The sequence below is a fragment of the Carassius gibelio genome, chromosome B21 (assembly GCF_023724105.1).
Source record: "Carassius gibelio isolate Cgi1373 ecotype wild population from Czech Republic chromosome B21, carGib1.2-hapl.c, whole genome shotgun sequence".
Classification (NCBI taxonomy): domain Eukaryota; kingdom Metazoa; phylum Chordata; class Actinopteri; order Cypriniformes; family Cyprinidae; genus Carassius; species Carassius gibelio.
Window position 1 is genome coordinate 6,102,307 of NC_068416.1, and position 27,552 is coordinate 6,129,858.

The window sequence follows — 27,552 nt, forward strand, 5'->3', positions numbered from 1 at the left end:
TCTGGTAACTCCCATTACTTTCCTGCCGATGACGTCAGCGCGGAAGATGGCGGCGGCAAGGAAGACGGGATCTATGAACTCCGCGATGCGAATAATGGCAGTTTTACTGTCACTGCAGATCCTTTCTATGAACTGCGCATCTGTAGCGAAAGGTTAGTGGTGGATTTCCCATATAAACATTAACAGCTTGTTCCCCCTGGCCAGTGGTGTCATTTACTCTTGGCAAAAAGAGTTCGTGCTCCGTTGTGAAACTTCGTCTGTCAGTTAACAACGTTAAATGAATCCCATGTAACGTTAACGTTACTCTTCAAGCGTCTTTCTCATCAAAAGTGTCGAGGTCACGATAAATGGCACGTTTACATAACGTTACATAAATACTCCACAGAAAACAAAAAGACCTCTGTTGATTCTGAGACCGGAAGTCTCGTGCTGTTGTGACGTGGTCAGTTTCTCAACTGTCAACCTTCTGTAAACACCACTGATCTATATTATAGAATTGTTTACATCTCACATTTCTGTTTATATCTCCAAATTCGGACTTTTTTTGTCGGAATTGTGAGATAGATTCTGAACTATGAGGAAACCAAATTTAAATAACCTTTTATTTTTATACTGTGACGGAAAAACAGGCTTGCATACATTTCAGCTTTTATTTTATTTCATTACATATTAGTCCATGATGAACCATAATAGTGTTATTTATTATAGCTTTGGAAATAGAAGTGTAATACGAGATCAAGTTAAAATCCGGTCAATCCGGTTTGGGTTTCTGAGAACATAGATCTATAGATCATCTTGTCAAACTGTTGATCTGCCTTTTTATAGACCTAATTATAACCTTATGTATTCAGTTTGTGTTCTTATTACCTTTTCACTCAGAAAAATATCTAATCATGCTTTAATGTGCCAGAATAAAGAGCTTGCATCATCGTCTAATGTTGTTAATGGGAAAGACATCCAGTCTTACCAGAAACAGGAATAAAACTTATGAAAAATGATCAACAGAAGGATATGAAAAGCAGAGGCAGAGAAATCATACAGTGTATACGTGAACCAAACTAGATTCTGAAAGATAATACATTATTATGATATTAAAGTTTGTTCCTGATTAAATAAACACATTGGGCAAAAATTGGTATTCCCAACTGTTCATTATTTATGTCTGTGGGAAATGCAAAAATTGGTTACTTTTGTTTGAAAAATTATAATTTATAAATGAATTATTTTATCACTAAGTTGACTATTTAACCATATATTTCTGTCTCTTTGGAAGGTTTTTGTCTTTTTAAAATTAAAATTAAAATTTTTATGATGTAGTTAAAATATCAGATTTTCACCAAACTCACAAACTCCAATCCTTGACACAATGTAATGTTTATCGAACACGATATATTTTCTTTCAGTTTTGTATTTCTATATCAATGCAGTACAAGATCATCCTGTTGAAATCCATGTGATAGTTGAGTTGGGAAATCTAAAAGCAATCAGAAAGTAGTACGATTAGGTTATGTAATCGATTGTTACTAACTACAACTTCGTCATGTAATTTGGAATCAGTAATGGAATACAATTTGTAATCTAAAGCATCACAGTAATTGCTATTAATGTGGTTTGTTGTTCATCCACAGCTGACGCGACTAATAAGACGAGCAATAAACCTGGAAAGGACACTCTCAACATCAGCACCGAAGCAGCTGACACTCCCACCACTCCAGACCAGACTACTGACAAACCACCAAAGCCCACCGAAACACACGCAGACCAGCCCGAGCCCACCACAACACCTGCAGACCAGCCCGAGCCCACCACAACACCTGCAGACCAGCCCAAGCCCACCACAACACACACAGACCAGCCCAAGCCCACCGAAACACACGCAGACCAGCCCAAGCCCACCACAACACACACAGACCAGCCCAAGCCCACCAAAACACACGCAGACCAGCACAAGCCCACCACAACACCTGCAGACCAGCCCAAGCCCACCACAACACCTGCAGACCAGCCCAAGCCCACCGAAACACACGGAGACCAGCCCAAGCCCACCACAACACCTGCAGACCAGCCCAAAGCTGTGTCCACCCCTGCGGCTCACAACACTGAGAGCACCTCCGATTACACAAGCGACCGCACCACGTGGGCTTTTGTCTTTGGAGACGACGATGATGATGATGATGAGCATTCTAGTGAAAACCTCACTGAGCCACCTCCAAACATCAAGGATGAGGATGAGAGGAAAAACCCTATCCTCACTGAAGAATCTAATGATCAAAGCAAGGTCCCAATCCACACCCCACAGGATGAAGATTCCCATTTCTTCTTCCATCTGGTCATCATCGCTCTTCTGGTGGCCATCGTGTACATCACCTACCACAACAAGAGGAAGGTGAGCGTCACAGTAGTTTGATCTAATCCGTTTCTTCAGATCACTGCCATAGTTCTGCGAGTTTACATTTCAGTTACATTTTTTCCATGTGAAGAAATGCCACGATTAACTGAAAAATTATTTTGCATGCACCAAACAAACTTATAATGCAAATCACTTGTCAATCAAAGAGAAGCTTTGCGATTTACTGTCAAAATAAATAACATTTAAAAACGATGTAATGTTTTTTCAAAAAGTGCCGTAAATATTAGTATTCTACAGCTGTAATGTGAAATTAAATCATTATTATTTTTTCTTAAATACTTGATTTTTTTTATTTGGCAGTAGTAGTATTTATTTTGTTTTCCAGTATAATAAATAAAAACTATAAATAATATTTTCTATCCATAGTGAAGATAATACTTTTAGCAATTACTCTCACTCAGGGATTAGTTTAGAAAGAATTGACCAGAAAATATTTTTTTATCATGCGTTAATTTGAAAAGCCTTGCGTAATTCAAACTGCTGTATTTTTTCAGATTTCTTTGTTTTTATTTTGTGTTAATTTAACTGTTGTATTATTGCAACTGAAAATAGCCTTAGATGCTGACATGGAAATAAAAATAAATAACTATTCACTGCATTATTACAATTTACGGCACAATGAATGTTTGGAAATGTAAACCGTAAACAATAACTGACTTGAACCCATGTTTAGCTGCTGGAAATACTGCTGTTCTCATCATTTTGGCCAGCGCTGTATGTTTATCTAAGATCACACAGTATGTATAGTGAAGGAGATGAAGGGCAGATTAATGAGTGTTGTTTCTGACACAGGCAGACGTCTGGTGTGAATGATCTGTCCTCTTCTCTGTGTTTCAGCTGATGCTGTTGGCTCAGAGTCACCGCTGGAGGGACACTTTCTGCTCTCGAGGGGTGAAGTATCACCGGCTCGACCAGAACGTCAACGAGGCCATGCCCTCGCTCAAGATGACCGAAAATTACATCTTTTAAAGAAGTGCAAAGAGTTGATAACTTGATTTTGTCCACACTTTGTGTCTTATTTAATCAGGGGAAGAGGGATTGTGCTTTAGTAGTGTGTTTGCTGTGGCGCCTTTGTTCGTGTTATGACTTCAGTGAAGTTGTTTTATAGGAGATCTATGGGATATTAGTATACAACTGTTTTTATTCACTGTATTCACTGCAAGCATTGCTCCATCTCAACACGACTGTAGCAGCAGCAGACGGACGCGTCATATATCAGTGCATTTGTGTAAATCTGCTCCAGCTACAACACATTACAGCTTCTTCATCTCTGATTTCCATCAGAGCACATGGAGGTTGTGTGTGTGTGTGTGTGAAGATTTCCTCTTCAATCAGTAGAAATTATGTTCAACAATAAAGCAAAAGTGTATCTTTTATTTATTATGATATTGGATTTTGTTACGCTTTATTGCACATGCATATCAACAGATGATTCCATATTCATGAAACAAAACCTCAGCTTTTTTGTTATAAATCACTGTTTAGCCATATTTTGGATGATTATTATTCATCTATGCTTGCATACATCAGAGCACGGTTTTAGGTGATAAAAGCATATATTCAGATTTGAAATTATCCAGGTGCTGGTCATATAATTAATATCATCAAAACGTTGATTTATTTCACTAATTCCATTCTAAAAGTGAAACTTGTATATTATATTCATTCATTACACACAGACATAGATATATTTCAAATGTTTATTTCTTTTAATTTTGATGATTATAACTGGCAACTAAGGAAAATCCCAAATTCAGTATCTCAGAAAATTTGAATATTGTGAAAAGGTTCAATATTGAAGACACCTGGTGTCACGCTCTAATCAGCTAATTAACTCAAAACACCTGCAAAGCCTTTAAATGGTCTCTCAGTCTAGTTCTGTAGGATACACGATCATGGGGAAGACTGCTGACAGTTGTCCAAAAGACGACCATTAAGGTGTTTAAGGATGGCAAGACACAAAAGGTCATTGCAAAAGAGGCTGGCTGCTGCTTTTTGAAGCGTCTCACTTCAAAAAGGACTGGACTGCTGCTGAGTGGTCCAAAGATATGTTCTCTGATGAAAGTAAATAAGCATTTATCTATGGGGTTCAGGTCAGGAGAGTTGGCAGGCCAATTGAGCACAGTAATACCATGGTCAGTAAACCATTTACCAGTGGTTTTGGCACTGTGAGCAGGTGCTGAAAAATGAAATCTTCATCTCCATAAAGCTTTTCAGCAGATGGAAGCATGAAGTGCTCCAAAATCTCCTGATAGCTAGCTGCATTGACCCTGCCCTTGATAAAACACAGTGGACCAACACCAGCAGCTGACATGGCACCTCAGACCATCACTGACTGTGGGAACTTGACACTGGACTTCAGGCATTTTGGCATTTCCTTCTCCCCAGTCTTCCTCCAGACTCTGGCACCTTGATTTCTGAATGACATGCAAAATTTGCTTTCATCCGAAAAAAGTACTTTGGACCACTGAGCAACAGTCCAGTGCTGCTTCTCTGTAGCCCATTTCCTGCACACACCTGTGCACGGTGGCTCTGGATGTTTCTACTCCAGTCCACTGCTTCCGCAGGTCCCCCAAGATCTGGAATCGGTCCTTCTCCACAATCTTCCTTAGGGTTTGGTCACCTCTTCTCATTGTGCAGCGTTTTTTGCCACACTTTTTCCTTCCCACAGACTTCCCACTGAGGTGCCTTGATGCAGCACTCTGGGAACAACCTATTCTTTCAGAAATTTCTTTCTGTGTCTTACCCTAAGCCTTTAAATGGTCTCTCAGTCTAGTTCTGTAGGATACACAATCATGGGAAAGACTGCTGACTTGACAGTTGTCCAAAAGACGACCATTAAGGTGTTTAACAAGGAGGGCAAGACACAAAAGTCATTGCAAAAGAGGCTGGCTGTTCACAGAGCTCTGTGTCCAAGCACATTAATAGAGAGGGGAAGGGAAGGAAAAGATGTGGTAGAAAAAAGTGTACAAGCAATAGGGATAACCGCACACTGGAGAGGGTTGTGAAACAAAACCATTAAAAAATGTGGGGGAGATTCACAGAGTGGACTGCAGCTGGAGTCAGTGCTTCAAGAATCACTACACACAGACGTATGCAAGACATGGGTTTCAGCTTCACATTCCTTGTGTCAAGCCACTCTTGAACAAGACACAGCGTCAGAAGCGTCTCGCTTCAAAAAGGACTGGACTGCTGCTGAGTGGTTCAAAGTTATGTTCTCTGATGAAAGTTAATAAGCATTTCCTTTGGAAATCAGGGTCCCAGAGTCCGGAGGAAGAGAGGAGAGCCACACAATCCACGTTGCTTGAGGTCCAGTGCAAAGTTTCCACAGTCAGTGATGGTTTGCAGGGTGTTGCCGGTGTTGGTCCAATGCGTTTTCTGAGGTCCAAGGTCAACACAGCCGTATACCAGGAAGTTTTAGAGCACTTCATGCTTCCTGCTGCTGACCAATTTTATGGAGATGCAGATTTCATTTTCCAACAGGACTTGGCACCTGCACACAGTGCCAAAGCTTCCGGTACCTGGTTTAAGGATCATGGTAGCCCTGTTCTTAATTTACCAGCAAACTCGCCTGACCTTAACCCATCTATAGAAAATCTATGGGGTATTGTGAAGAGGAAGATGCGATATGTCAGACCCCAGAATGCAGACGAGCTGAAGGCCACTATCAGAGCAACCTGGTCTCTCATAACACCTGAGCAGTGCCACCGACTGATCGACTCCATGCCACGCAGCATTGCTGCAGGAATTCAGACAAAAGGAGCCTCAACAAAGTATTGAGTGCTGCACATGCTCATACTTTTCATGTTCATACTTTTTAGTTGACTAAGATTTCTAAAAATACTTTCTTTGTATTAGTCATAAGTAAAATTCTAATTTTCTGAGATACTGAATTTGGGATTTTCCTTAGTTGTCATTTATAATCATTAAAATTAAAAGAAATAAACATATGAAATATATCAGTCTGTGTTGAATGAATGCATATAATTTGCAAGTTTCACTTTTTGAATGGAATTAGTGAAACAAATCAACTTGATGATATTCTAATTATATGACTGGCACCTGTGTATATATATATATATATATATATATATATATATATATATATATACACACACAGGTCCTTCTCAAAAAATTTGCATATTGTGATAAAAGTTCATTATTTTCCATAATGTCATGATAAAAATTAAACTTTCATATATTTTAGATTCATTGCAGACCAACTGAAATATTTCAGGTCTTTTATTGTTTTAATACTGATGTGTTTGGCATACAGCTCATGAAAACCCAAACTTCCTATCTCAAAAAATTAGCACATTTCATCCGACCAATAAAAGAAAAGTGTTTTTAATATAAAAAAGTCAACCTTCAAATAATTATGTTCAGTTATGCACTCAATACTTGGTCAGGAATCCTTTTGCAGAAATGACTGCTTCAGTAGGCGTGGCATGGAGACAATCAGCCTGTGGCACTGCTGAGGTGTTATGGAGGCCCAGGATGCTTCAATAGCGGCGTTAAGCTCATCCAGAGTGTTGGGTCTTGTGTCTCTCAACTTTCTCTTCACAATATCCCACAGATTCTCTATGGGGTTCAGGTCAGGAGAGTTGGCAGGCCAATTGAGCACAGTAATACCATGGTCAGTAAACCATTTACCAGTGGTTTTGGCACTGTGAGCAGGTGCTGAAAAACGAAATCTTCATCTCCATAAAGCTTTTCAGCAGATGGAAGCATGAAGTGCTCCAAAATCTCCTGATAGCTAGCTGCATTGACCCTGCCCTTGATAAAACACAGTGGACCAACACCAGCAGCTGACATGGCACCCCAGACCATCACTGACTGTGGGTACTTGACACTGGACTTCAGGCATTTTGGCATTTCCTTCTCCCCAGTCTTCCTCCAGACTCTGGCACCTTGATTTCCAAATTACATGCAAAATTTGCTTCCATCCGAAAAAAGTACTTTGGACCACTGAGCAACAGTCCAGTGCTGCTTCTCTGTAGCCCATTTCCTGCACACACCTGTGCACGGTGGCTCTGGATGTTTCTACTCCAGACTCAGTCCACTGCTTCCGGAGGTTCCCCAAGATCTGGAATCGGTCCTTCTCCACAATCTTCCTTAGGGTCCGGTCACCTCTTCTCGTTGTGCAGCGTTTTTTGCCACACTTTTTCCTTCCCACAGACTTCCCACTGAGGTGCCTTGATACAGCACTCTGGAAACAGCCAATTCGTTCAGAAATTTCTTTCTGTGTCTTATCTTCTCGCTTGAGGGTGTCAATGATGGCCTTCTGGACAGCAGTCAGGTCGGCAGTCTTACCCATGATTGCGGTTTTGAGTAATGAACCAGGCTGGGAGTTTTTAAAAACCTCAGGAATCTTTTGCAGGTGTTTAGAGATAATTAGTTGAATGAGCTCACTCAGCTGGTTTCTGCTCCTGTGTGAGTGAAACCACACGTGTATCTTGTCTGTCATTGTTTTCTTTAATGGCAAAACTTTTTCAGCTTTCCCTGAACTAAAGGAGATTGGAAACAAGCTTCTGACAAATTGGGGAGAGCAGAAAAGATCTCCACTGGTTGATGTAGTCTTCCGTTTTTAAGTGTAGGTTTAGAATACTGTGTATTTAGCAGTATGGGTACTTTCAGTTGAATAAAACATTTCAACCTGGACCACATTACTCGACTGTGCAGTTTGGTTTCTTTCTCACTTTTTAAAAGGTTGAAGTGCATACAGAAAGACTTTTGCATTGTGCCATTGTCTATTGATTTATTTTTTTTCAACTGCAAGATGCATATTGTCACATGTACAGTATTGTTCAAAATAATAGCAGTACAATGTGACTAACCAGAATAATCAAGGTTTTTAGTATATTTTTTATGGCTACGTGGCAAACAAGTTACCAGTAGGTTCAGTAGATTGTCAGAAAACAAACAAGACCCAGCATTCATGATATGCACGCTCTTAAGGCTGTGCAATTGGGCAATTAGTTGAAAGGGGTGTGTTCAAAAAAATAGCAGTGTCTACCTTTGACTGTACAAACTCAAAACTATTTTGTACAAACATTTTTTTTTTCTGGGATTTAGCAATCCTGTGAATCACTAAACTAATATTTAGTTGTATGACCACAGTTTTTTAAAACTGCTTGACATCTGTGTGGCATGGAGTCAACCAACTTGTGGCACCTCTCAGCTGTTATTCCACTCCATGATTCTTTAACAACATTCCACAATTCATTCACATTTCTTGGTTTTGCTTCAGAAACAGCATTTTTGATATCACCCCACAAGTTCTCAATTGGATTAAGGTCTGGAGATTGGGCTGGCCACTCCATAACATTCATTTTGTTGGTTTGGAACCAAGACTTTGCCCGTTTACTAGTGTGTTTTGGGTCATTGTCTTGTTGAAACAACCATTTCAAGGGCATGTCCTCTTCAGCATAGGGCAACATGACCTCTTCAAGTATTTTAACATATGCAAACTGATCCATGATCCCTGGTATGCGATAAATAGGCCCAACACCATAGTAGGAGAAATATGCCCATATCATGATGCTTGCACCTCCATGCTTCACTGTCTTCACTGTGTACTGTGGCTTGAATTCAGAGTTTGGGGGTCGTCTCACAAACTGCCTGTGGCCCTTGGACCCAAAAAGAACAATTTTACTCTCATCAGTCCACAAAATGTTCCTCCATTTCTCTTTAGGCCAGTTGATGTGTTCTTTGGCTAATTGTAACCTCTTCTGCACATGCCTTTTTTTTAACAGAGGGACTTTGCGGGGGATTCTTGAAAATAGATTAGCTTCACACAGACGTCTTCTAACTGTCACAGTACTTACAGGTAACTCCAGACTGTCTTTGATCATTCTGGAGGTGATCATTGGCTGAGCCTTTGCCATTCTGGTTATTCTTCTATCCATTTTGATGGTTGTCTTCCGTTTTCTTCCACGTCTCTCTGGTTTTGCTCTCCATTTTAAGGCATTGGAGATCATTTTAGCTGAACAGCCTATCATTTTTTGCACCTCTTTATAGGTTTTCCCCTCTCTAATCAACTTTTTAATCAAAGTACGCTGTTCTTCTGAACAATGTCTTGAACGACCCATTTTCCTCAGCTTTCAAATGCATGTTCAACAAGTGTTGGCTTCATCCTTAAATAGGGGCCACCTGATTCACACCTGTTTCTTCACAAAATTGATGACCTCAGTGATTGAATGCCACACTGCTATTTTTTTGAACACACCCCTTTCAACTAATTCAACTAATTGCCCAATTGCACAGCCTTAAGAGCGAGCATATCATGAATGCTGGGTCTTGTTTGTTTTCTGACAATCTACTGAACCTACTGGTAACTTGTTTGCCACGTAGCAATAAAAAAATATACGAAAAACCTTGATTATTCTGGTTAGTCACATTGTACTTCTATTATTTTGAACAATACTGTATACATTCTACAGCATCTCATTCTTCAGTTTCATCCATTGCACCAAAAAAAATAAAAAAAAATAAAAAATAAAAATAACAGCAGTGCTTTACAACTATAGGACAGGAAGAGCTAAATAAACTTATCTCTGAATCTAAACATACAACTTGTTTATAAGATCCTTTACACACTAAATTACTGAAAGTGTTTTTACCTGTAGAACCGCTTCTCAATATTATCTCATCGTTATCTTTAGGTCACATCCCAAAACCATTCAGGCTGGCGGATGTTAAATTTTAGAAAAAGTTGTGTCTGCTCAATTGAGCTCCTTCCTGCAAAAATGACCTGTATGAAGAATTTCAGGTTTCAGACCCAACCATAGCACAGAAACTGCACTTGTTTACAAATTGATTACAAATGACCTGCTCCTTGCGTCAGATCAAGGCTGCATCTCATTGCTAGTTATACTTGATCTTAGTGCTGCGTTCGACACCATTAGATCATGACATACTCATTGATTGATTACAAAACTATACAGGTATTCAAGGGCAGTCTCTAAGATGGTTGAGGTCCTACCTTTCCAGTTATCACTTTATTTGAACAGGAAGTCATTTTAAATATCATCAGTAAAATATGGAGTGCCACAAGAATCTGTCCTAGGTCCTCTGCTATTTTCAATATACATGTTGTCCATTGGTAATATTAAAAAATACAGGATTAGTTTCCACTGTTATGCTGATGATACTTAGCTATATAGCTCAATGAGACCAGACGAAACTTCTCAATTATCTAAGCTAACAGAGTGTGTTAAAATGGTAAACGATTGGATGACCAATAATTTTTAAAAGACAGAGATATTACTTATTGGACCAAAAAAATTGACACAGAATCTAGTTGCAAACTGTAATCTATTAGACGGATGTACTGTTATTTCATCCACGGTCAAAATCTGGGTGTATAATATAATATAATATCTTCCAACTTGTTTTGAAAACCATATTTCCCATGTTAGAAAAAAAAGCATTCTTCCATCTTAGAAACATTGCCAAGCTACAAACGTTACCTGTTTCTGATGCAGAAAAGCTAGTTCATGCATTCATGACCTCTAGACTGGACTATTGTAATGCACTTCTAGGTGGTTGTCCTGCATCTTCAATTAACAAGCTACAGGTGGTCCAAAATGCAGCAGCTAGAGTCCTTACCAGGTCAAGAAAATATGATCTTATTACCCCAATTTAATGGCTACCTATTAAGTTCCACATCAGTTACAAATTATTATTACTTACCTATAAGGCCCTAAATGTTTTTAGGGCCTTATAACATCATCATACCGCTACAACCCATCACGCTATCTAAGGTCACAAAACTTTTGGTAGTTCCTAGGATAGAAAAATCCTCTAAAGGAGGTAGAGATTCCCTATCATAGGTCACTTCGATGCTGCGGTGACGTCACCACGTATGGGAACACCTCCGGTGTGACGAATGTCTGAAGCCCTATACCATCCCGCCAATCCTATTGGCCAAATGGCGCATAGCACCACCCTACGCATGCGCACGCATGATATACCTGGGTGCAGCGCGCCATTTCGCTCAGATTTCATTCCTTCAGGAATAGCGAATCATCTGTGCCCTATCATCTCGCGTTCTCCAGCGATTTTCTTCGAGCAGTGTTAACTCCTCTTTCGCGGACGCGATGAGTCAACGAAAGGTAAGAGCCGTATATGGGTTTATCACAGGGAAGCACTCATGAGAGATTCGTTTGCAGCCTCTCTCATGTTCTCTCTGTGATAGCCTACGGCTATGGTAAAATAAGAAAAGTAATCCGCGCTCTGGAGTCTATTTCTTCAGTCGCCTCGCGTCTAACCCCCACCGTTCGCTTCTGCGGTCGCCGAGGCCCCGCACGAGGTGTTGGTTAGGGGCGATATGTGCGGCTTGACTATGAGTACAGTGATGCACTGGAGTTTCCACTTGCTCGCTCTCCCCTACTCGAGCGCGTTAATCAGAGCAGTTTTGCTTTATACTATGTTGTCTAACCGCAGCTTCTACTCAGAGTAGGCTCTGACCGGCATAAGCGGTTCTCTCCCTCCGAGCGGACAGGAGAAACGCGCTTCCCCTTTCTCAGTGTGCTAATATGTGGCTATCCACGCGGTGGATAAACTACCCTTCTCACGGACCTCCACCAAGAGGTTCGAGGTCCTGGAAGCAGCCTTATCAGCGCATATCACGAACGGCGCGGGTTTTTGCCACGATTAAGTGACATGCTATTATATAGCGATGCCGTTTGACTACCTCTCTAGCCGAACGGATCGCGCCAAACTCCGCCGCGACCTAGTCTCGTCTAGACGTATCGAGTCGTGTCTATTTCGGGAAAAATTTCATTCTCTTATTACGGTTCTTTACGAGAAGCCTCTCGTTCTTCCCCTACGCTCTAACATTGACTGTCTCGCAGCACAAGCACTTCGAGCGTCACTGAACTGAGCTGTTATTTGAGCGCCCCTCAGACACTGCACAATTCAGTCTTCAGAGTTTGAGGGACGGCACAAGAGACTGGCGAATTTGGCCAGTTTATGACGGCTCACACAGCTGCCGCGTTCTCGCTAGCGGCGTGGCCCTATGTTTATCTTGTTGGTTTAAATCCTGCCGTGGACACGCTTCAGGATTATACACAACGAAACACAGCGAGTTTGACGCATGCATTTCCTTCTATGTTTGCCGGGGTCTGTGCCCTCCACTGAAGAGTGCTGTTGGACTGCTAATGCACATCCAACCCTCTCACTGCAGTCCCCACGCTCTAACATTGACTGTCTCGCAGCACAAGCACTTCGAGCGTCACTGAACTGAGCTGTTATTGGAGCGCCCCCTCAGACACTCTGCACTATTCAGCCTTCAGAGTCTGAGGGACGCCACAAGAGGCTGGAAAATATGGCCAGTTTATGACGGCTCACACAGCTGCCGCGTTCTCGCTAGCGGCGTGGCCTAATGTTTTCTTGTTGTATTAAATCCTGCCGTGAACACGCTTCAGGATTATACACAACGAAACGCAGCGAGTTTGACGCATGCGCTTTACTTCATGTTTGCCAGGGTCTGTGCCCTCCACTAGAGAGTGCTGTTGGACTGCTAATGCACATCCAACCCTTTCACTGCAGTCCCCACGCTCTAACATTGACTGTCTCGCAGCAAAGGCACCTCGAGCATCATTGGATTGAGCTATCATTTGAGCGCCCCCTCAGACACTCTGCACTATTCAGCCTTCAGAGTCTGAGGGACGCCACGAGAGACTGGCGAATATGGCCAGTTATGATGGCTCACACAGCTGCCACGTTCTCGCTAGCGGCGTGGCCTACTGTTATCTTGTTGGATTAAATCCTGCCGTGAACACGCTTCAGGATTATACACAACGAAACGCGGCGAGTTTGACGCTTGCGCTTTCCTTCTATGTTTGCCAGGGTCTGTGCCCTCCACTAGAGAGTGCTGTTGGACTGCTAATGCACATCCAACCCTCTCACTGCAGTCCCCACGCTCTAACATTGACTGTCTCGCAGCAAAGGCACCTCGAGCATCATTGGATTGAGTTATCATTTGAGCGCCCCCTCAGACACTCTGCACAATCCAGCCTTCAGAGTTTGAGGGGCGGCACAAAAGGCTGGCAAAGATGGCCAGTTTATGACTGCTCATACAGCCGCCACGTTCTCGCAATGGCGACGTGGCCCGATTTTTATCTTGGTGAATTAAATCCTGCCGTGGATACGCTTCAGGATTATACACAACGAAACGCAGCGAGTTTACGCATGCGCTTTACTTCATGTTCGCCAGGGACTGTGCCCTCCACTATAGAGTGCTGTTGGACCGCTAATGCGCATCCAACACTCTCACTGCAGTCCCTACGCTCTGACATTGACTGTCTCGCAGCAAACAGCGCTTCGAGCAGCATTGGATCGGGCTGTGACGCCAGGCATAAATAATAACTAATAATCCCTCAGACACTGCACAATCCAGCTTTCAGATTTTGAGGGGTGATTCTAGGGTCTTACACAGACGACCCATTTATGACGGCTCGCACAGCCGCCGTTTTAGTTAGCGGCAGAGCCTGATGTTCAATTCGTTGGTCTAATTCCTGCCGTGGACACGTTCAGGATTATACACAACGGGACGCAATAGCTCTTATGCATACACTTCCCCTGTGCACGAATGCCGCAGGCTTTTCCGTGCACGGACATTATGTGTATGACAACGTTGCAGAAAGCGGAAATTTGAGACTGCTAGTATCGTTTTGGGTCGCGTGTAACGCTTGCCCGGCATTTCTCAATGGGTGTTACGCACAATTGTCACGGATACACCAATTCGCTTTTTAGAGGCCCGCCTCTTTCCGCTGAATTCTTTCCACGGTGGTAGACTGATGGTAATAGCAGTGTTGTGACAGGAGATGTCAACTCTGCTGAGCAAAGGGGCTATAGAAGTCGTAGACCCCGTACTTCTCAATGCATGGATGTAGCTCTGGCCCCGTTGCGGCTCCAGGGCGTCCGTCTGTTAACCACTTGGACGATTGACAGCGGCATTCCCCGTAATTTGTCTGGGGTTACTTCACATGCGCCCCTTTTCAGTGGAAAAGTGGGCGGAAAGACGAAATATTTCACCCCGTTGTCTTCCGCATCCGACGATTTCGGTGACACGGAGTTGTGTGATGTCGTTAAAACTATGGATGCCAACCGAGTTTCTCCTACCGGGGTTCGGCTGGGGATTTGAGCTTTCCCAGAGACCGTCACGACGGATGCGTCTTTGACCGGTTGGGGAGCTGTTTGTCAAGGGCTACCAGCCCATGGAGTGTGGACAGCTGCACAACGCAGTTGGTATATAAACCGGTTGGAATTACTGGCAGTTTTCTGGCTCTCCAGTAATTCGCGAATCTGCTGATCGGCCGTCTTGTGCTGCTCAGATCAGACAACACAGCGTTTGTCTCATACCTGAATCATTAGGAAGGATTACGCTCTCGCCCCCTGTGCAGGCTGGCGAGACATGTTCTTCTCTGGTCTCAGAGAAAATTTCTGTCGATCCGAGTTGTTCATGTCCCCGGACGTTTGAACTTCGGAGCGGATATGCTATCCAGACAGGCTCTGGAACAGGGAGAATGGAGATTACACCTCCAGACGGTGAATCTTTTATGGTGGATATTCGGCAAAGCGAAAGTGGATTTATTCGCGTCAAACATGACTACGCATTGCCCGCTATGGTTCTCCCTATGCCCCCCATCGCCCCTGGGCATGGATGCATTAGCTCACAGCTGGCCCAGGACCAGTCTGTATGCTTTTCCTCCGATTCGTTTGATCCCAGCGGTATTATGCAGAATACGGCGGGACAGAGTGGAACAGCTGCTGCTGGTGGCTCCGCGATGGCACACGCAGCCGTGGTTTGCGGATCTATCAGTCTGCTAGCGGGCTCTCCGTGGGAGATTCCCCTCAGACAGGATTTATTATCACAAGCACAGGGGCTGATTTGGCACCCGAGGCCGGATCTGTGGAAACTGTGGGCGTGGCCACTGAGCGGAGTGCATTAGTATGTCCCGGTCTTTCTGTTGGAACCACTGAGACTATATTGAATTCTAGAGCAGCTTCTACGAGACGCTTATATGCTTTCAAGTGGAGACTGATTACAGCCTGGTGTGGCAGTCGTAATGTGGATCCAGTTTACTGCCCAGTGGCTTCAGTGCTGGAGTTCCTCCAGGATTGTTTTTCGGATGGCGTAACACCAGCCACTTTTAAGGTTTACGTGGCAGCCATTTCAGCTTACCACGAATACATAGGCGGTGCCTCTATGAGGCGTCATCCACTAGTTTCTCGTTTCGTACAGCGTGCGCGACGGCTGAGGCCTTTCCGCCCTGTGCGAGTTCCTTCATGGGGTTTATCCATTGTGTTGCTAGGTTTATCAGGGCATCCGTTTGAGCCCTTGGAGCCCGTATCGGATAAATTCTTGACACTGAAGACATTTCTTCTCATGGCTTTATCCTCCCTCAAGAGAGTTGGGGATTTACAGGCTCTTTCTGTTTCACCCTCATGCATGGAATTTGCACCAGGCTCTGTGAAGGTGCTGCTGCGGCCCAGGCCTAACTATGTTCCTAGGTCGCATCTAACCTCTTTCGCTTTCAGTAAGTGTTCCTGGAAGCTTTTTCACCTGCTGAGGCTGGATCAAGAGATCTAAGTCTTTGCCCTGTGAGAGCTTTAAAGACTTATGTGGATCGTACAGCCCCTTGGCATGAATCTGACCAGCTGTTTGTCTGTTTTGGACATATAAGTAAGGGCCATGCGGTTACAAAGCAGCGCATGTCCCATTGGCTGGTGGAGGCAATTTCTTTGGCCTATGAGGCGCGCGGACTCGCTTCGCCCTTAGGAATTGAGGCTCATTCCACTTGAGCTGTGGCTTCTTCTCAAGCTTTTCTCAGTGGATCTTCTATGGATGATATCTGTGCTGCGGCAGGATGGTCCTCACCGAGCATTTTTATCAAGTCCTACAGTCTGGATGTGAGGATGGCTCCTGGCTCCCGGGTTCTCTCCGCTTGAGCAGATGCTTCCTCGGATCTCAGTTATCAGGTACGTCAGGCGTTTTGGTATATCGTTCCCATACGTGGTGACGTCACCGCAGCATCGAAGTGACCTATGATAGGGAACATCTCGGTTACGTATGTAACCTTGGTTCCCTGAATAGGGAACGAGATGCTGCGGTTCTGGCCGTTCCGTACCTTGATAATTTCTTCATCTTCAGTCATGAAATCTGAGCGAAATGGCGCGCTGCACCCAGGTATATCATGCGTGCGCATGCGTAGGGTGGTGCTATGCGCCATTTGGCCAATAGGATTGGCGGGATGGTATAGGGCTTCAGACATTCGTCACACCGGAGGTGTTCCCATACGTGGTGACGTCACCGCAGCATCTCGTTCCCTATTCAGGGAACCAAGGTTACATACGTAACCGAGATGTTTTTCACATGTGGCACCCAAACGCTGGAATAACCTTCCTGATGATGTTGGGGGTTCAGAGACTTGTTTAAATCTAGATTAAATCATCTATAAAATCTTTAGCCAAGCATTCCACATTTTAAGAGACGGGTGGCAACCCTGTCCAAACCCAGGACTTTTATAGTGTAGTAGAAATCATTAGAAAAAAACTAACAAATACATTTTAAAACACAGTTAAATTTGTTGCTAGAGTTGGTGACACTGGCGGACCATGCGCGCCGATGACGTCAGCGCGGAAGATGGCGGCGGCAAGGAAGACGGGATCTATGAACTTCGCGATGCAAATATTGGCAGTTTTACTGTCACTCCAGATCCTTTCTATGAATTGTACACCTGTAAAGAGAGGTTAGTGGATGATTTTCCTATAAACAATAATAGCTTGTTCCCCGCGGCTAGTGGTGTAATTTAATCTTACAAAAAAGAGTTCGTGCTCCGTTGAAACTTCGTCTGTCAGTTAACAACGTTAAATGAATCCCAAGTAACGTTAACGTTACTCTTCAAACGTCTCTCTCATCGAATATGTGGGTCTAGGTCACGATAAATGGCACGTTTACATAACGTTACATAAATACTCCACAGAAAACAAATACTTCTGTTGATTCCGAGACCGGAAGTCTCGTGTCGTTGTGACGTCGTCGGTTTCTCCACTGTCAAGCTTCTGTAAACACGAGTCATTTCTGTTTATATCTTTAAATTCTGACTTTTTTTCTCAGAATTGTGAGATATAAATTCAGAACTATGAGGAAACGTTTAAATCACCTTTTATTTTTTATACTGTGAGGGCAAAACAGGCTTGCATACATTTCATCTTTTATTTTATTGCGTTTTATATTAGTCCATGATGAACCATAATAGTGTTATTTATTATAGCACTGGAAATAGAAGTGTAATACGAGATCAAGTTAAAATCCGGTCAATCCGGTTTGGGTTTCTGAGAACATAGATCTATAGATCATCCTGTCAAACTGTTGATCTGCCTTTTACAGACCTAATTTAATTATAACATTTTGTATTCAGTTTCTTGTGTTCTTATCACCTAGAAAAATCTCTAATCATGCTTTAATGTGCCAGAATAAAGAGCTTGCATCATCGTCTAATGTTTTTAATGGGAAAGGCATCCAGTCTTACCAGAAACAGGAATAAAACTTATGAAAAATGATCAACAGAAGGATATGAAAAGCAGAGGCAGGGAAATCAGATCGTGTATACGTGAACCAAACTAGATTCTGAAAGATATTTTTATATTATATTATATATATATATATATATTATATATTATATTATATTTTATATTATATAGATATTATATTCAATTTTTATGATATAGTTAAAATATCAGATTTTCACCGAACTCACAAACTCGAATCCTTGACACAATGTAATGTTTATCGAACACGATATATTTACTTTCAGTTTTGTATTTCTATAGATGGTTTCAACGGCATCAACATAAACAATCGTTACTGCGCATGAACGCTTTTGTGGACCTAACTTAACTTCCGGTAGACTTCCAAATAGAATCAATAACAACAGCCAAGTCCCTCCAGAGTAGATATTTTTTGATGATAAACGAAATGTTTGCTGCGTGGATCAGGCGGACTTATTGAAAATGTAAATTCATTATTTGCCAGCAGGAGATGTTTTAAAGCATAGACATAAAGCGCGAGAAATAGAGGTTTCCCCAGTAACAGCTGTAAACAAAGCAGAGCTGCTACGCTCACACGCTGCTATCAGGCATATAACATGCAAGTCTTCCTTCAGAAATACAGCGATATAAAAACACCTGTGCCTCGTTTTGATATTTAAACATATAAATGTAAGGAATTATTATTATTAAACGTGCAGTAAGTAACGTTACTTATGTTTATTCAATGAAGCCTTTTTGAAAAAAGATCAGTTTTAAAATTGTGGCGAGTCTCCAAAAATAAATAAATGTATGGGAAACACACCCTCTATAGCAATGCAGTACAAGATCATCCTGTTGAAATCCATGTGATAGTTGAGTTGGGAAATCTAAAAGCAATCAGAAAGTAGTACGATTAGGTTATGTAATCGATTGTTACTAACTACAACTTCGTCATGTAATTTGGAATCAGTAATGGAATACAATTTGTAATCTAAAGCATCACAGTAATTGCTATTAATGTGGTTTGTTTTTCATCCACAGCTGACGCGACTAATAAGACGAGCAATGAACCTGGAAAGGACACTCTCAACATCAGCACCAAAGCAGCTGACACTCCCACCACTCCAGACCAGACTACTGACAAAACACCAAAGCCCACCGAAACACACGCAGACCAGCACAAGCCCACCAAAACACACACAGACCAGCACAAGCCCACCGAAACACACACAGACCAGCACAAGCCCACCGAAACACACACAGACCAGCACAAGCCCACCGAAACACACACAGACCAGCACAAGCCCACCGAAACACACACAGACCAGCACAAGCCCACCGAAACACACACAGACCAGCACAAGCCCACCGAAACACACACAGACCAGCACAAGCCCACCGAAACACACACAGACCAGCACAAGCCCACCGAAACACACACAGACCAGCACAAGCCCACCGAAACACACACAGACCAGCACAAGCCCACCGAAACACACACAGACCAGCACAAGCCCACCGAAACACACACAGACCAGCACAAGCCCACCGAAACACACACAGACCAGCACAAGCCCACCGAAACACACACAGACCAGCACAAGCCCACCGAAACACACACAGACCAGCACAAGCCCACCGAAACACACACAGACCAGCACAAGCCCACCGAAACACACACAGACCAGCACAAGCCCACCGAAACACACACAGACCAGCACAAGCCCACCGAAACACACACAGACCAGCACAAGCCCACCGAAACACACACAGACCAGCACAAGCCCACCGAAACACACACAGACCAGCACAAGCCCACCAAAACACACACAGACCAGCACAAGCCCACCAAAACACACACAGACCAGCACAAGCCCACCAAAACACACACAGACCAGCACAAGCCCACCAAAACACACACAGACCAGCCCAAGCCCACCAAAAAAGCTGAAGAATCTAATGATCAAAGCAAGGTCCCAATCTACACCCAGGATGAAGATTCCCATTTCTTCTTCCATCTGGTCATCTTTGCTCTTATGGCGGCCATCGTGTACATCACGTACCACAACAAGAGGAAGGTGAGCGTCACAGTAGTTTGATCTAAAATGTTTGAACATTAAAAACGATTTAATGTATTTTTTTGAAAAGTGACATAAATACTAGTATTCTACAGTTTTAATGTGAAATAAAATCATTATAATTTTTCTTAAATACTTTCCAAAATACTTGATTTTTTTTATTTGGCAGTAGTAGTATTTATTTTGTTTTCCAGTATAATAAATAAAAACTATAAATAATATTTTCTATCCATAGTGAAGATAATACTTTTAGCAATTACTCTCACTCAGGGATTAGTTTAGAAAGAATTGACCAGAAAATATTTTTTTATCATGCGTTAATTTGAAAAGCCTTGCGTAATTCAAACTGCTGTATTTTTTCAGATTTCTTTGTTTTTATTTTGTGTTAATTTAACTGTTGTATTATTGCAACTGAAAATAGCCTTAGATGCTGACATGGAAATAAAAATAAATAACTATTCACTGCATTATTACAATTTACGGCACAATGAATGTTTGGAAATGTAAACCGTAAACAATAACTGACTTGAACCCATGTTTAGCTGCTGGAAATACTGCTGTTCTCATCATTTTGGCCAGCGCTGTATGTTTATCTAAGATCACACAGTATGTATAGTGAAGGAGATGAAGGGCAGATTAATGAGTGTTGTTTCTGACACAGGCAGACGTCTGGTGTGAATGATCTGTCGTCTTCTCTGTGTTTCAGCTGATGCTGTTGGTTAAGAGTCGCCGCTGGTGGGAAACTTTCTGCTCTCGAGGGGTGAAGTATCACCGGCTCGACCAGAACGTCAACGAGGCCATGCCCTCGCTCAAGATGACCGACAAAACCTGTTAGCCTGCACCAGAACGCCCTCGTCCTCAAAGCCTCTAAACTCGCACGTGTCAGTGTTTAGGAATAGATTAAATCAAACAGGTCAAATTTAATCTTGACAAACTATGTATCATTATAAAGATCTAAGCCTCAAGCATCGACGACAGATCCCTGTTTTTCAATGGAAAGCTTATAAAGACTTTATTTGCTACATTTGTGTAAGCAGTACACATAAAAAAATAAACTATGAAAACGCTGTAAATCCCGGTTTAGTTAGGAAGGTGAGGGTCCACTGAACGACATATAACGAAGCAATAACGTTAATAATATGGATCATAATTCCTTTGTTTACATTTCAGTTCTTCAGCGACAGTATTGTTTGCGTCCGTTACGGAATAACTTACGGTCGTAAAACTGCGTCTTGGTAGTAAAAACACGGCATGGTTTTGCAGTTTACAGAGTCACAAACAGAACGAGGAGATGGTTTATTTGAATTTGGCGTTTCTCCTGGGAGCTGGTGACACGCTCTGCTGCACCTGTCAGCTGATGGAGGCGGAACTTACAGCGATCGTCTTTTTCCTTTCTTTCTTTTATTTTTCAAAAGTTTTTATATATGTGAGACTGTGTTTTATGTTGAATGTGAATGTATCTGCATGATTACCATCTGTTTTATTGCAAATGAGCCCAAATCAGCTCGCTATCACTGTATGATGACGGCTATCAAAGTGAACGCGTCTAAATGAATAGAGAGAGTGGATTATTTACTTTATGGCACATTTGGGTTATTACCATCTGTATAAGTGGCCATCAGCACATCAGCACTTATTTGCATCGGAATTCATTGTGAAATATGCATTTCTAACAATCTCAGGATGTTCTATATTTTCAAACATTTTATTTTTCTTATTATTCTTATTTTTCTTACTCAAATTATTCTTACTGTATTTTTCTAGTGCTCAAATAAATCATTTATATGATGTCTAAGTTTCTGTCTAGTGTTTTATAAATTAAGAAAAACTATGCAGTGGTATGTTTACTGACTAAATAGTCTGTAGAAGCCTTCAATACTCTTGGGAAATATATATTTTTTTATATTTGTGGGGTGGGGGGTGTAGACATAGTCTCACAAAAATATTTGCAGGAGTCTCATTTTTCATGATATTTTATTCAGATTTAAAATAGAAACTCGTGAGACATGTGGCTTTCAACCCATTACTTTTCTAGATTGCTCCAGGACTCATTTTTATGTATTTTTATATCAAATAAAAAAATATTTAAGAGTGGTAAAAAAAAATGTCAAGGCACTTCAGTGTCTATATCTTTTAATATTTTTGAGCATTATCAAATCTGGTTGATAAAAAGTGAAGCCCAAAGGGTCTTCTTTCTAAAGACACCACAATTATGTTTCTAACACACTGAAGTAGGGAACTATTACAATTATAAGTTTGGTAGAGCACTTTCATCTGTGAGTCCCATAATGGGGGGTCAGGTTAACAGGTTTTCAAGAAGTGCAAAGAGTTGATTACTTCACACTTTGTGTCTTATTTAATCAGGGGAAGAGGGATTGTGCTTTAGTAGTGTGTTTGCTGTGGCGCCTTTGTTCGTGTTATGACTTCAGTGAAGTTGTCTGTGTCCAAGCACATTAATAGAGAGGCGAAGGGAAGGAAAAGATGTGGTAGAAAAAAAGTGTACAAGCAATAGAGATAACCACACCTTGGAGAGGATGGTGAAACAAAACCATTAAAAAATGTGGGGGAGATTCACAAAGAGTGGACTGCAGCTGGAGTCAGTGCTTCAAGAACCACTACACACAGACGTCTGCAAGACATGGGTTTCAGCTTCACATTCCTTGTGTCAAGCCACTCTTGAACAACAGACAGCATCAGAAGCATCTCGCTTCAAAAAGGACTGGACTGCTGCTGAGTGGTCCATATTTATGTTCTCTGATGAAAGTAAATAAGCATTTCCTTTGGAAATCAGGGTCCCAGAGTCTGGAGGAAGAGAGGAGAGCCACACAATCCTCGTTGCTTGAGGTTCAGTGTAAAGTTTCCACAGTCAGTGATGGTTTGGGGTGCCATGTCATCTGCTGGTATTAGTCCACTGTGTTTTCTGAGGTACAAGGTCAACACAGCTGTATACCAGGAAGTTTTAGAGCACTTCATGCTTCCTGCTGCTGACCAATTTTATGGAGATGCAGATTTCATTTTCCAACAGGACTTGGCACCTGCACACAGTGCCATAGCTTCCAGCACCTGGTTTAAGGATCATGGTAGCCCTGTTCTTAATTGACCAGCAAACTCGCCTGACCTTAACCCATCTATAGAAAATCTATGGGGTATTGTGAAGAGGAAGATGCGATATGTCAGACCCCAGAATGCAGACGAGCTGAAGGCCACTATCAGAGCAGCCTGTGCTCTCATAACACCTGAGCAGTGCCACAGACTGATCGACTCCATGCAACGCCGCATTGCTGCAGTCATTCAGACAAAAGGAGCCTCAACAAAGTATTGAGTGCTGCACATGCTCATACTTTTCATGTTCATACTTTTTAGTTGACCAAGATTTCTAAAAATACTTTCTTTGTATTAGTCATAAGTAAAATTCTAATTTTCTGAGATACTGAATTTGGGATTTTCCTTAGTTGTCATTTTTAATCATCAAAATTAAAAGAAATAAACATTTGAAATATATCAGTCTGTGTTGAATGAATGCATATAATATACAAGTTTCACTTTTTGAATGGAATTAGTGAAACAAATCAACTTGATGATATTCTAATTATATGACTGGCACCTGTGTATATATATATATATATATATATATATATATATATATATATATATATATATATATATATATATATATATATATACACACACACAGGTCCTTCTCAAAAAATTTGCATATTGTGATAAAAGTTCATTATTTTCCATAATGTAATGATAAAAATTAAACTTTCATATATTTTAGATTCATTGCACCCCAACTGAAATATTTCAGGTCTTTTATTGTTTTAATACTGATGATTTTGGCATACAGCTCATGAAAACCCAAACTTCCTATCTCAAAAAATTAGCATATTTCATCCGACCAATAAAAGAAAAGTGTTTTTAATATAAAAAAAGTCAACCTTCAAATAATTATGTTCAGTTATGCACTCAATACTTGGTCGGGATTCCTTTTGCAGAAATGACTGCTTCAGTAGGCGTGGCATGGAGGCAATCAGCCTGTGGCACTGCTGAGGTGTTATGGAGGTCCAGGATGCTTCGATAGCGGTCTTAAGCTCATCCAGAGTGTTGGGTCTTGCGTCTCTCAACTATCTCTTCACAATATCCCACAGATTCTCTATGGGGTTCAGGTCAGGAGAGTTGGCAGGCCAATTGAGCACAGTAATAACATGGTCAGTAAACCATTTACCAGTGGTTTTGGCACTGTGAGCAGGTGCTGAAAAACGAAATCTTCATCTCCATAAAGCTTTTCAGCAGATGGAAGCTTGAAGTGCTCCAAAATCTCCTGATAGCTAGCTGCATTGACCCTGCCCTTTATAAAAAAACAGTGGACCAACACCAGCAGCTGACATGGCACCCCAGACCATCACTGACTGTGGGTACTTGACACTGGACTTCAGGCATTTTGGCATTTCCTTCTCCCCAGTCTTCCTCCAGACTCTGGCACCTTGATTTCCAAATTACATGCAAAATTTGCTTCCATCCGAAAAAAGTACTTTGGACCACTGAGCAACAGTCCAGTGCTGCTTCTCTGTAGCCCATTTCCTGCACACACCTGTGCACGGTGGCTCTGGATGTTTCTACTCCAGACTCAGTCCACTGCTTCCGGAGGTTCCCCAAGATCTGGAATCGGTCCTTCTCCACAATCTTCCTTAGGGTCCGGTCACCTCTTCTCATTGTGCAGCGTTTTTTGCCACACTTTTTCCTTCCCACAGACTTCCCACTGAGGTGCCTTGATACAGCACTCTGGAAACAGCCTATTCGTTCAGAAATTTCTTTCTGTGTCTTATCTTCTCGCTTGAGGGTGTCAATGATGGCCTTCTGGACAGCAGTCAGGTCGGCAGTCTTACCCATGATTGCGGTTTTGAGTAATGAACCAGGCTGGGAGTTTTTAAAAACCTCAGGAATCTTTTGCAGGTGTTTAGAGATAATTAGTTGAATTAGCTCACTCAGCTGGTTTCTGCTCCTGTGTGAGTGAAACCACACCTGTATCTTGTCTGTCATTGTTTTCTTTAATGGCAAAACTTTTTCAGCTTTCCCTGAACTAAAGGAGATTGGAAACAAGCTTCTGACAAATTGGGGAGAGCAGAAAAGATCTCCACTGGTGGATGTAGTCTTCCGTTTTTAAGTGTAGGTTTAGAATACTGTGTATTTAGCAGTATGGGTACTTTCAGTTGAATAAAACATTTCAACCTGGACCACATTACTCGACAGTGCAGTTTGGTTTCTTTCTCACTTTTTAAAAGGTTGAAGTGCATACACAAAGACTTTTGCATTGTGCCATTGTCTATTGATTTATTTTTTTTCAACTGCAAGATGCATATTGTCACATGTACAGTATTGTTCAAAATAATAGCAGTACAATGTGACTAACCAGAATAATCAAGGTTTTTAGTATATTTTTTATTGCTACGTGGCAAACAAGTTACCAGTAGGTTCAGTAGATTGTCAGAAAACAAACAAGACCCAGCATTCATGATATGCACGCTCTTAAGGCTGTGCAATTGGGCAATTAGTTGAAAGGGGTGTGTTCAAAAAAATAGCAGTGTCTACCTTTGACTGTACAAACTCAAAACTATTTTGTACAAACATTTTTTTTTTCTGGGATTTAGCAATCCTGTGAATCACTAAACTAATATTTAGTTGTATGACCACAGTTTTTTAAAACTGCTTGACATCTGTGTGGCATGGAGTCAACCAACTTGTGGCACCTCTCAGCTGTTATTCCACTCCATGATTCTTTAACAACATTCCACAATTCATTCACATTTCTTGGTTTTGCTTCAGAAACAGCATTTTTGATGTCACCCCACAAGTTCTCAATTGGATTAAGGTCTGGAGATTGGGCTGGCTACTCCATAACATTAATTTTGTTGGTTTGGAACCAAGACTTTGCCCGTTTACTAGTGTGTTTTGGGTCATTGTCTTGTTGAAACAACCATTTCAAGGGCATGTCCTCTTCAGCATAGGGCAACATGACCTCTTCAAGTATTTTAACATATACAAACTGATCCATGATCCCTGGTATGCGATAAATAGGCCCAACACCATAGTAGGAGAAACATGCCCATATCATGATGCTTGCACCTCCATGCTTCACTGTCTTCACTGTGTACTGTGGCTTGAATTCAGAGTTTGGGGGTCGTCTCACAAACTGCCTGTGGCCCTTGGACCCAAAAAGAACAATTTTACTCTCATCAGTCCACAAAATGTTCCTCCATTTCTCTTTAGGCCAGTTGATGTGTTCTTTGGCAAATTGTAACCTCTTCTGCACATGCCTTTTTTTTTAACAGAGGGACTTTGCGGGGGATTCTTGAAAATAGATTAGCTTCACACAGACGTCTTCTAACTGTCACAGTACTTACAGGTAACTCCAGACTGTCTTTGATCATCCTGGAGGTGATCATTGGCTGAGCCTTTGCCATTCTGGTTATTCTTCTATCCATTTTGATGGTTGTCTTCCGTTTTCTTCCACGTCTCTCTGGTTTTGCTCTCCATTTTAAGGCATTGGAGATCATTTTAGCTGAACAGCCTATCATTTTTTGCACCTCTTTATAGGTTTTCCCCTCTCTAATCAACTTTTTAATCAAAGTACGCTGTTCTTCTGAACAATGTCTTGAACGACCCATTTTCCTCAGCTTTCAAATGCATGTTCAACAAGTGTTGGCTTCATCCTTAAATAGGGCCACCTGATTCACACCTGTTTCTTCACAAAATTGATGACCTCAGTGATTGAATGCCACACTGCTATTTTTTTGAACACACCCCTTTCAACTAATTCAACTAATTGCCCAATTGCACAGCCTTAAGAGCGAGCATATCATGAATGCTGGGTCTCATTTGTTTTCTGAGAATCTACTGAACCTACTGGTAACTTGTTTGCCACGTAGCAATAAAAAAATATACGAAAAACCTTGATTATTCTGGTTAGTCACATTGTACTGCTATTATTTTCAACAATACTGTATACATTCTACAGCATCTCATTCTTCAGTTTCATCCATTGCACCAAAAAAAATAAATAAATAAAAAATAACAGCAGTGCTTTACAACTATAGGACAGGAAGAGCTAAATAAACTTATCTCTGAATCTAAACATACAACTTGTTTATAAGATCCTTTACACACTAAATTACTGAAAGTGTTTTTACCTGTAGAACCGCTTCTCAATATTATCTCATCGTTATCTTTAGGTCACATCCCAAAACCATTCAGGCTGGCGGATGTTAAATTTTAGAAAAAGTTGTGTCTGCTCAATTGAGCTCCTTCCTGCAAAAATGACCTGTATGAAGAATTTCAGGTTTTAGACCCAACCATAGCACAGAAACTGCACTTGTTTACAAATTGATTACAAATGACCTGCTCCTTGCGTCAGATCAAGGCTGCATCTCATTGCTAGTTATACTTGATCTTAGTGCTGCGTTCGACACCATTAGATCATGACATACTCATTGATTGATTACAAAACTATACAGGTATTCAAGG

At 41.7% G+C, this 27,552-nt stretch overlaps 2 protein-coding genes and 1 long non-coding RNA gene across 5 annotated transcripts in view; 2 read left to right on the forward strand and 1 right to left on the reverse strand.

The window, feature by feature from the left end:
• On the forward strand, nucleotides 1-21,818 carry LOC127986096 (keratinocyte-associated transmembrane protein 2). Of its 3 annotated transcripts, XM_052588307.1 has the most exons (5): nucleotides 3-152; nucleotides 1,629-1,739; nucleotides 1,770-2,386; nucleotides 3,248-3,337; nucleotides 20,825-21,818. In XM_052588307.1, the coding sequence occupies exons 1-5, from the start codon at nucleotides 29-31 to the stop codon at nucleotides 20,861-20,863; spliced, it is 981 nt and encodes a 326-aa protein (XP_052444267.1). In that variant the 5' UTR covers nucleotides 3-28; the 3' UTR covers nucleotides 20,864-21,818. The 3 variants fall into 3 exon arrangements, with proteins under 3 accessions (XP_052444268.1, XP_052444267.1, XP_052444266.1); XM_052588308.1 differs by lacking the exon at nucleotides 3,248-3,337 and having other exon boundaries at nucleotides 1-152; nucleotides 20,735-21,818; XM_052588306.1 differs by lacking the exon at nucleotides 20,825-21,818 and having other exon boundaries at nucleotides 4-152; nucleotides 1,629-2,386; nucleotides 3,248-3,786.
• The window catches only part of LOC127986094 (cell surface glycoprotein 1), a 16,751-nt gene continuing 6,211 nt past the window's right edge, over nucleotides 17,013-27,552 (forward strand). The window contains exons 1-2 of the mRNA XM_052588304.1: nucleotides 17,013-17,169; nucleotides 18,992-19,021. Of these exons, the coding sequence (XP_052444264.1) occupies nucleotides 17,046-17,169; nucleotides 18,992-19,021 (154 nt within the window). The 5' untranslated portion in view covers nucleotides 17,013-17,045. The remainder of the gene's footprint in view (nucleotides 17,170-18,991; nucleotides 19,022-27,552) is intronic.
• The window catches only part of LOC127986098 (uncharacterized), a 13,807-nt gene continuing 3,422 nt past the window's right edge, over nucleotides 17,168-27,552 (reverse strand). Inside the window, exon 3 of the long non-coding RNA XR_008160769.1 lies at nucleotides 17,168-19,021. This is a non-coding gene — a long non-coding RNA (uncharacterized LOC127986098). The remainder of the gene's footprint in view (nucleotides 19,022-27,552) is intronic.

Bases quoted from the DNA above. Each gene is read 5' to 3' on its own strand.
- LOC127986096 (XM_052588306.1), top strand. From the start codon at position 29: ATGACGTCAGCGCGGAAGATGGCGGCGGCAAGGAAGACGGGATCTATG. The intron at 153-1,628 runs GTTAGTGGTGGA...GTTCATCCACAG, and splicing joins CTGCGCATCTGTAGCGAAAG to CTGACGCGACTAATAAGACG. The intron at 2,387-3,247 runs GTGAGCGTCACA...TCTGTGTTTCAG, and splicing joins CCTACCACAACAAGAGGAAG to CTGATGCTGTTGGCTCAGAG.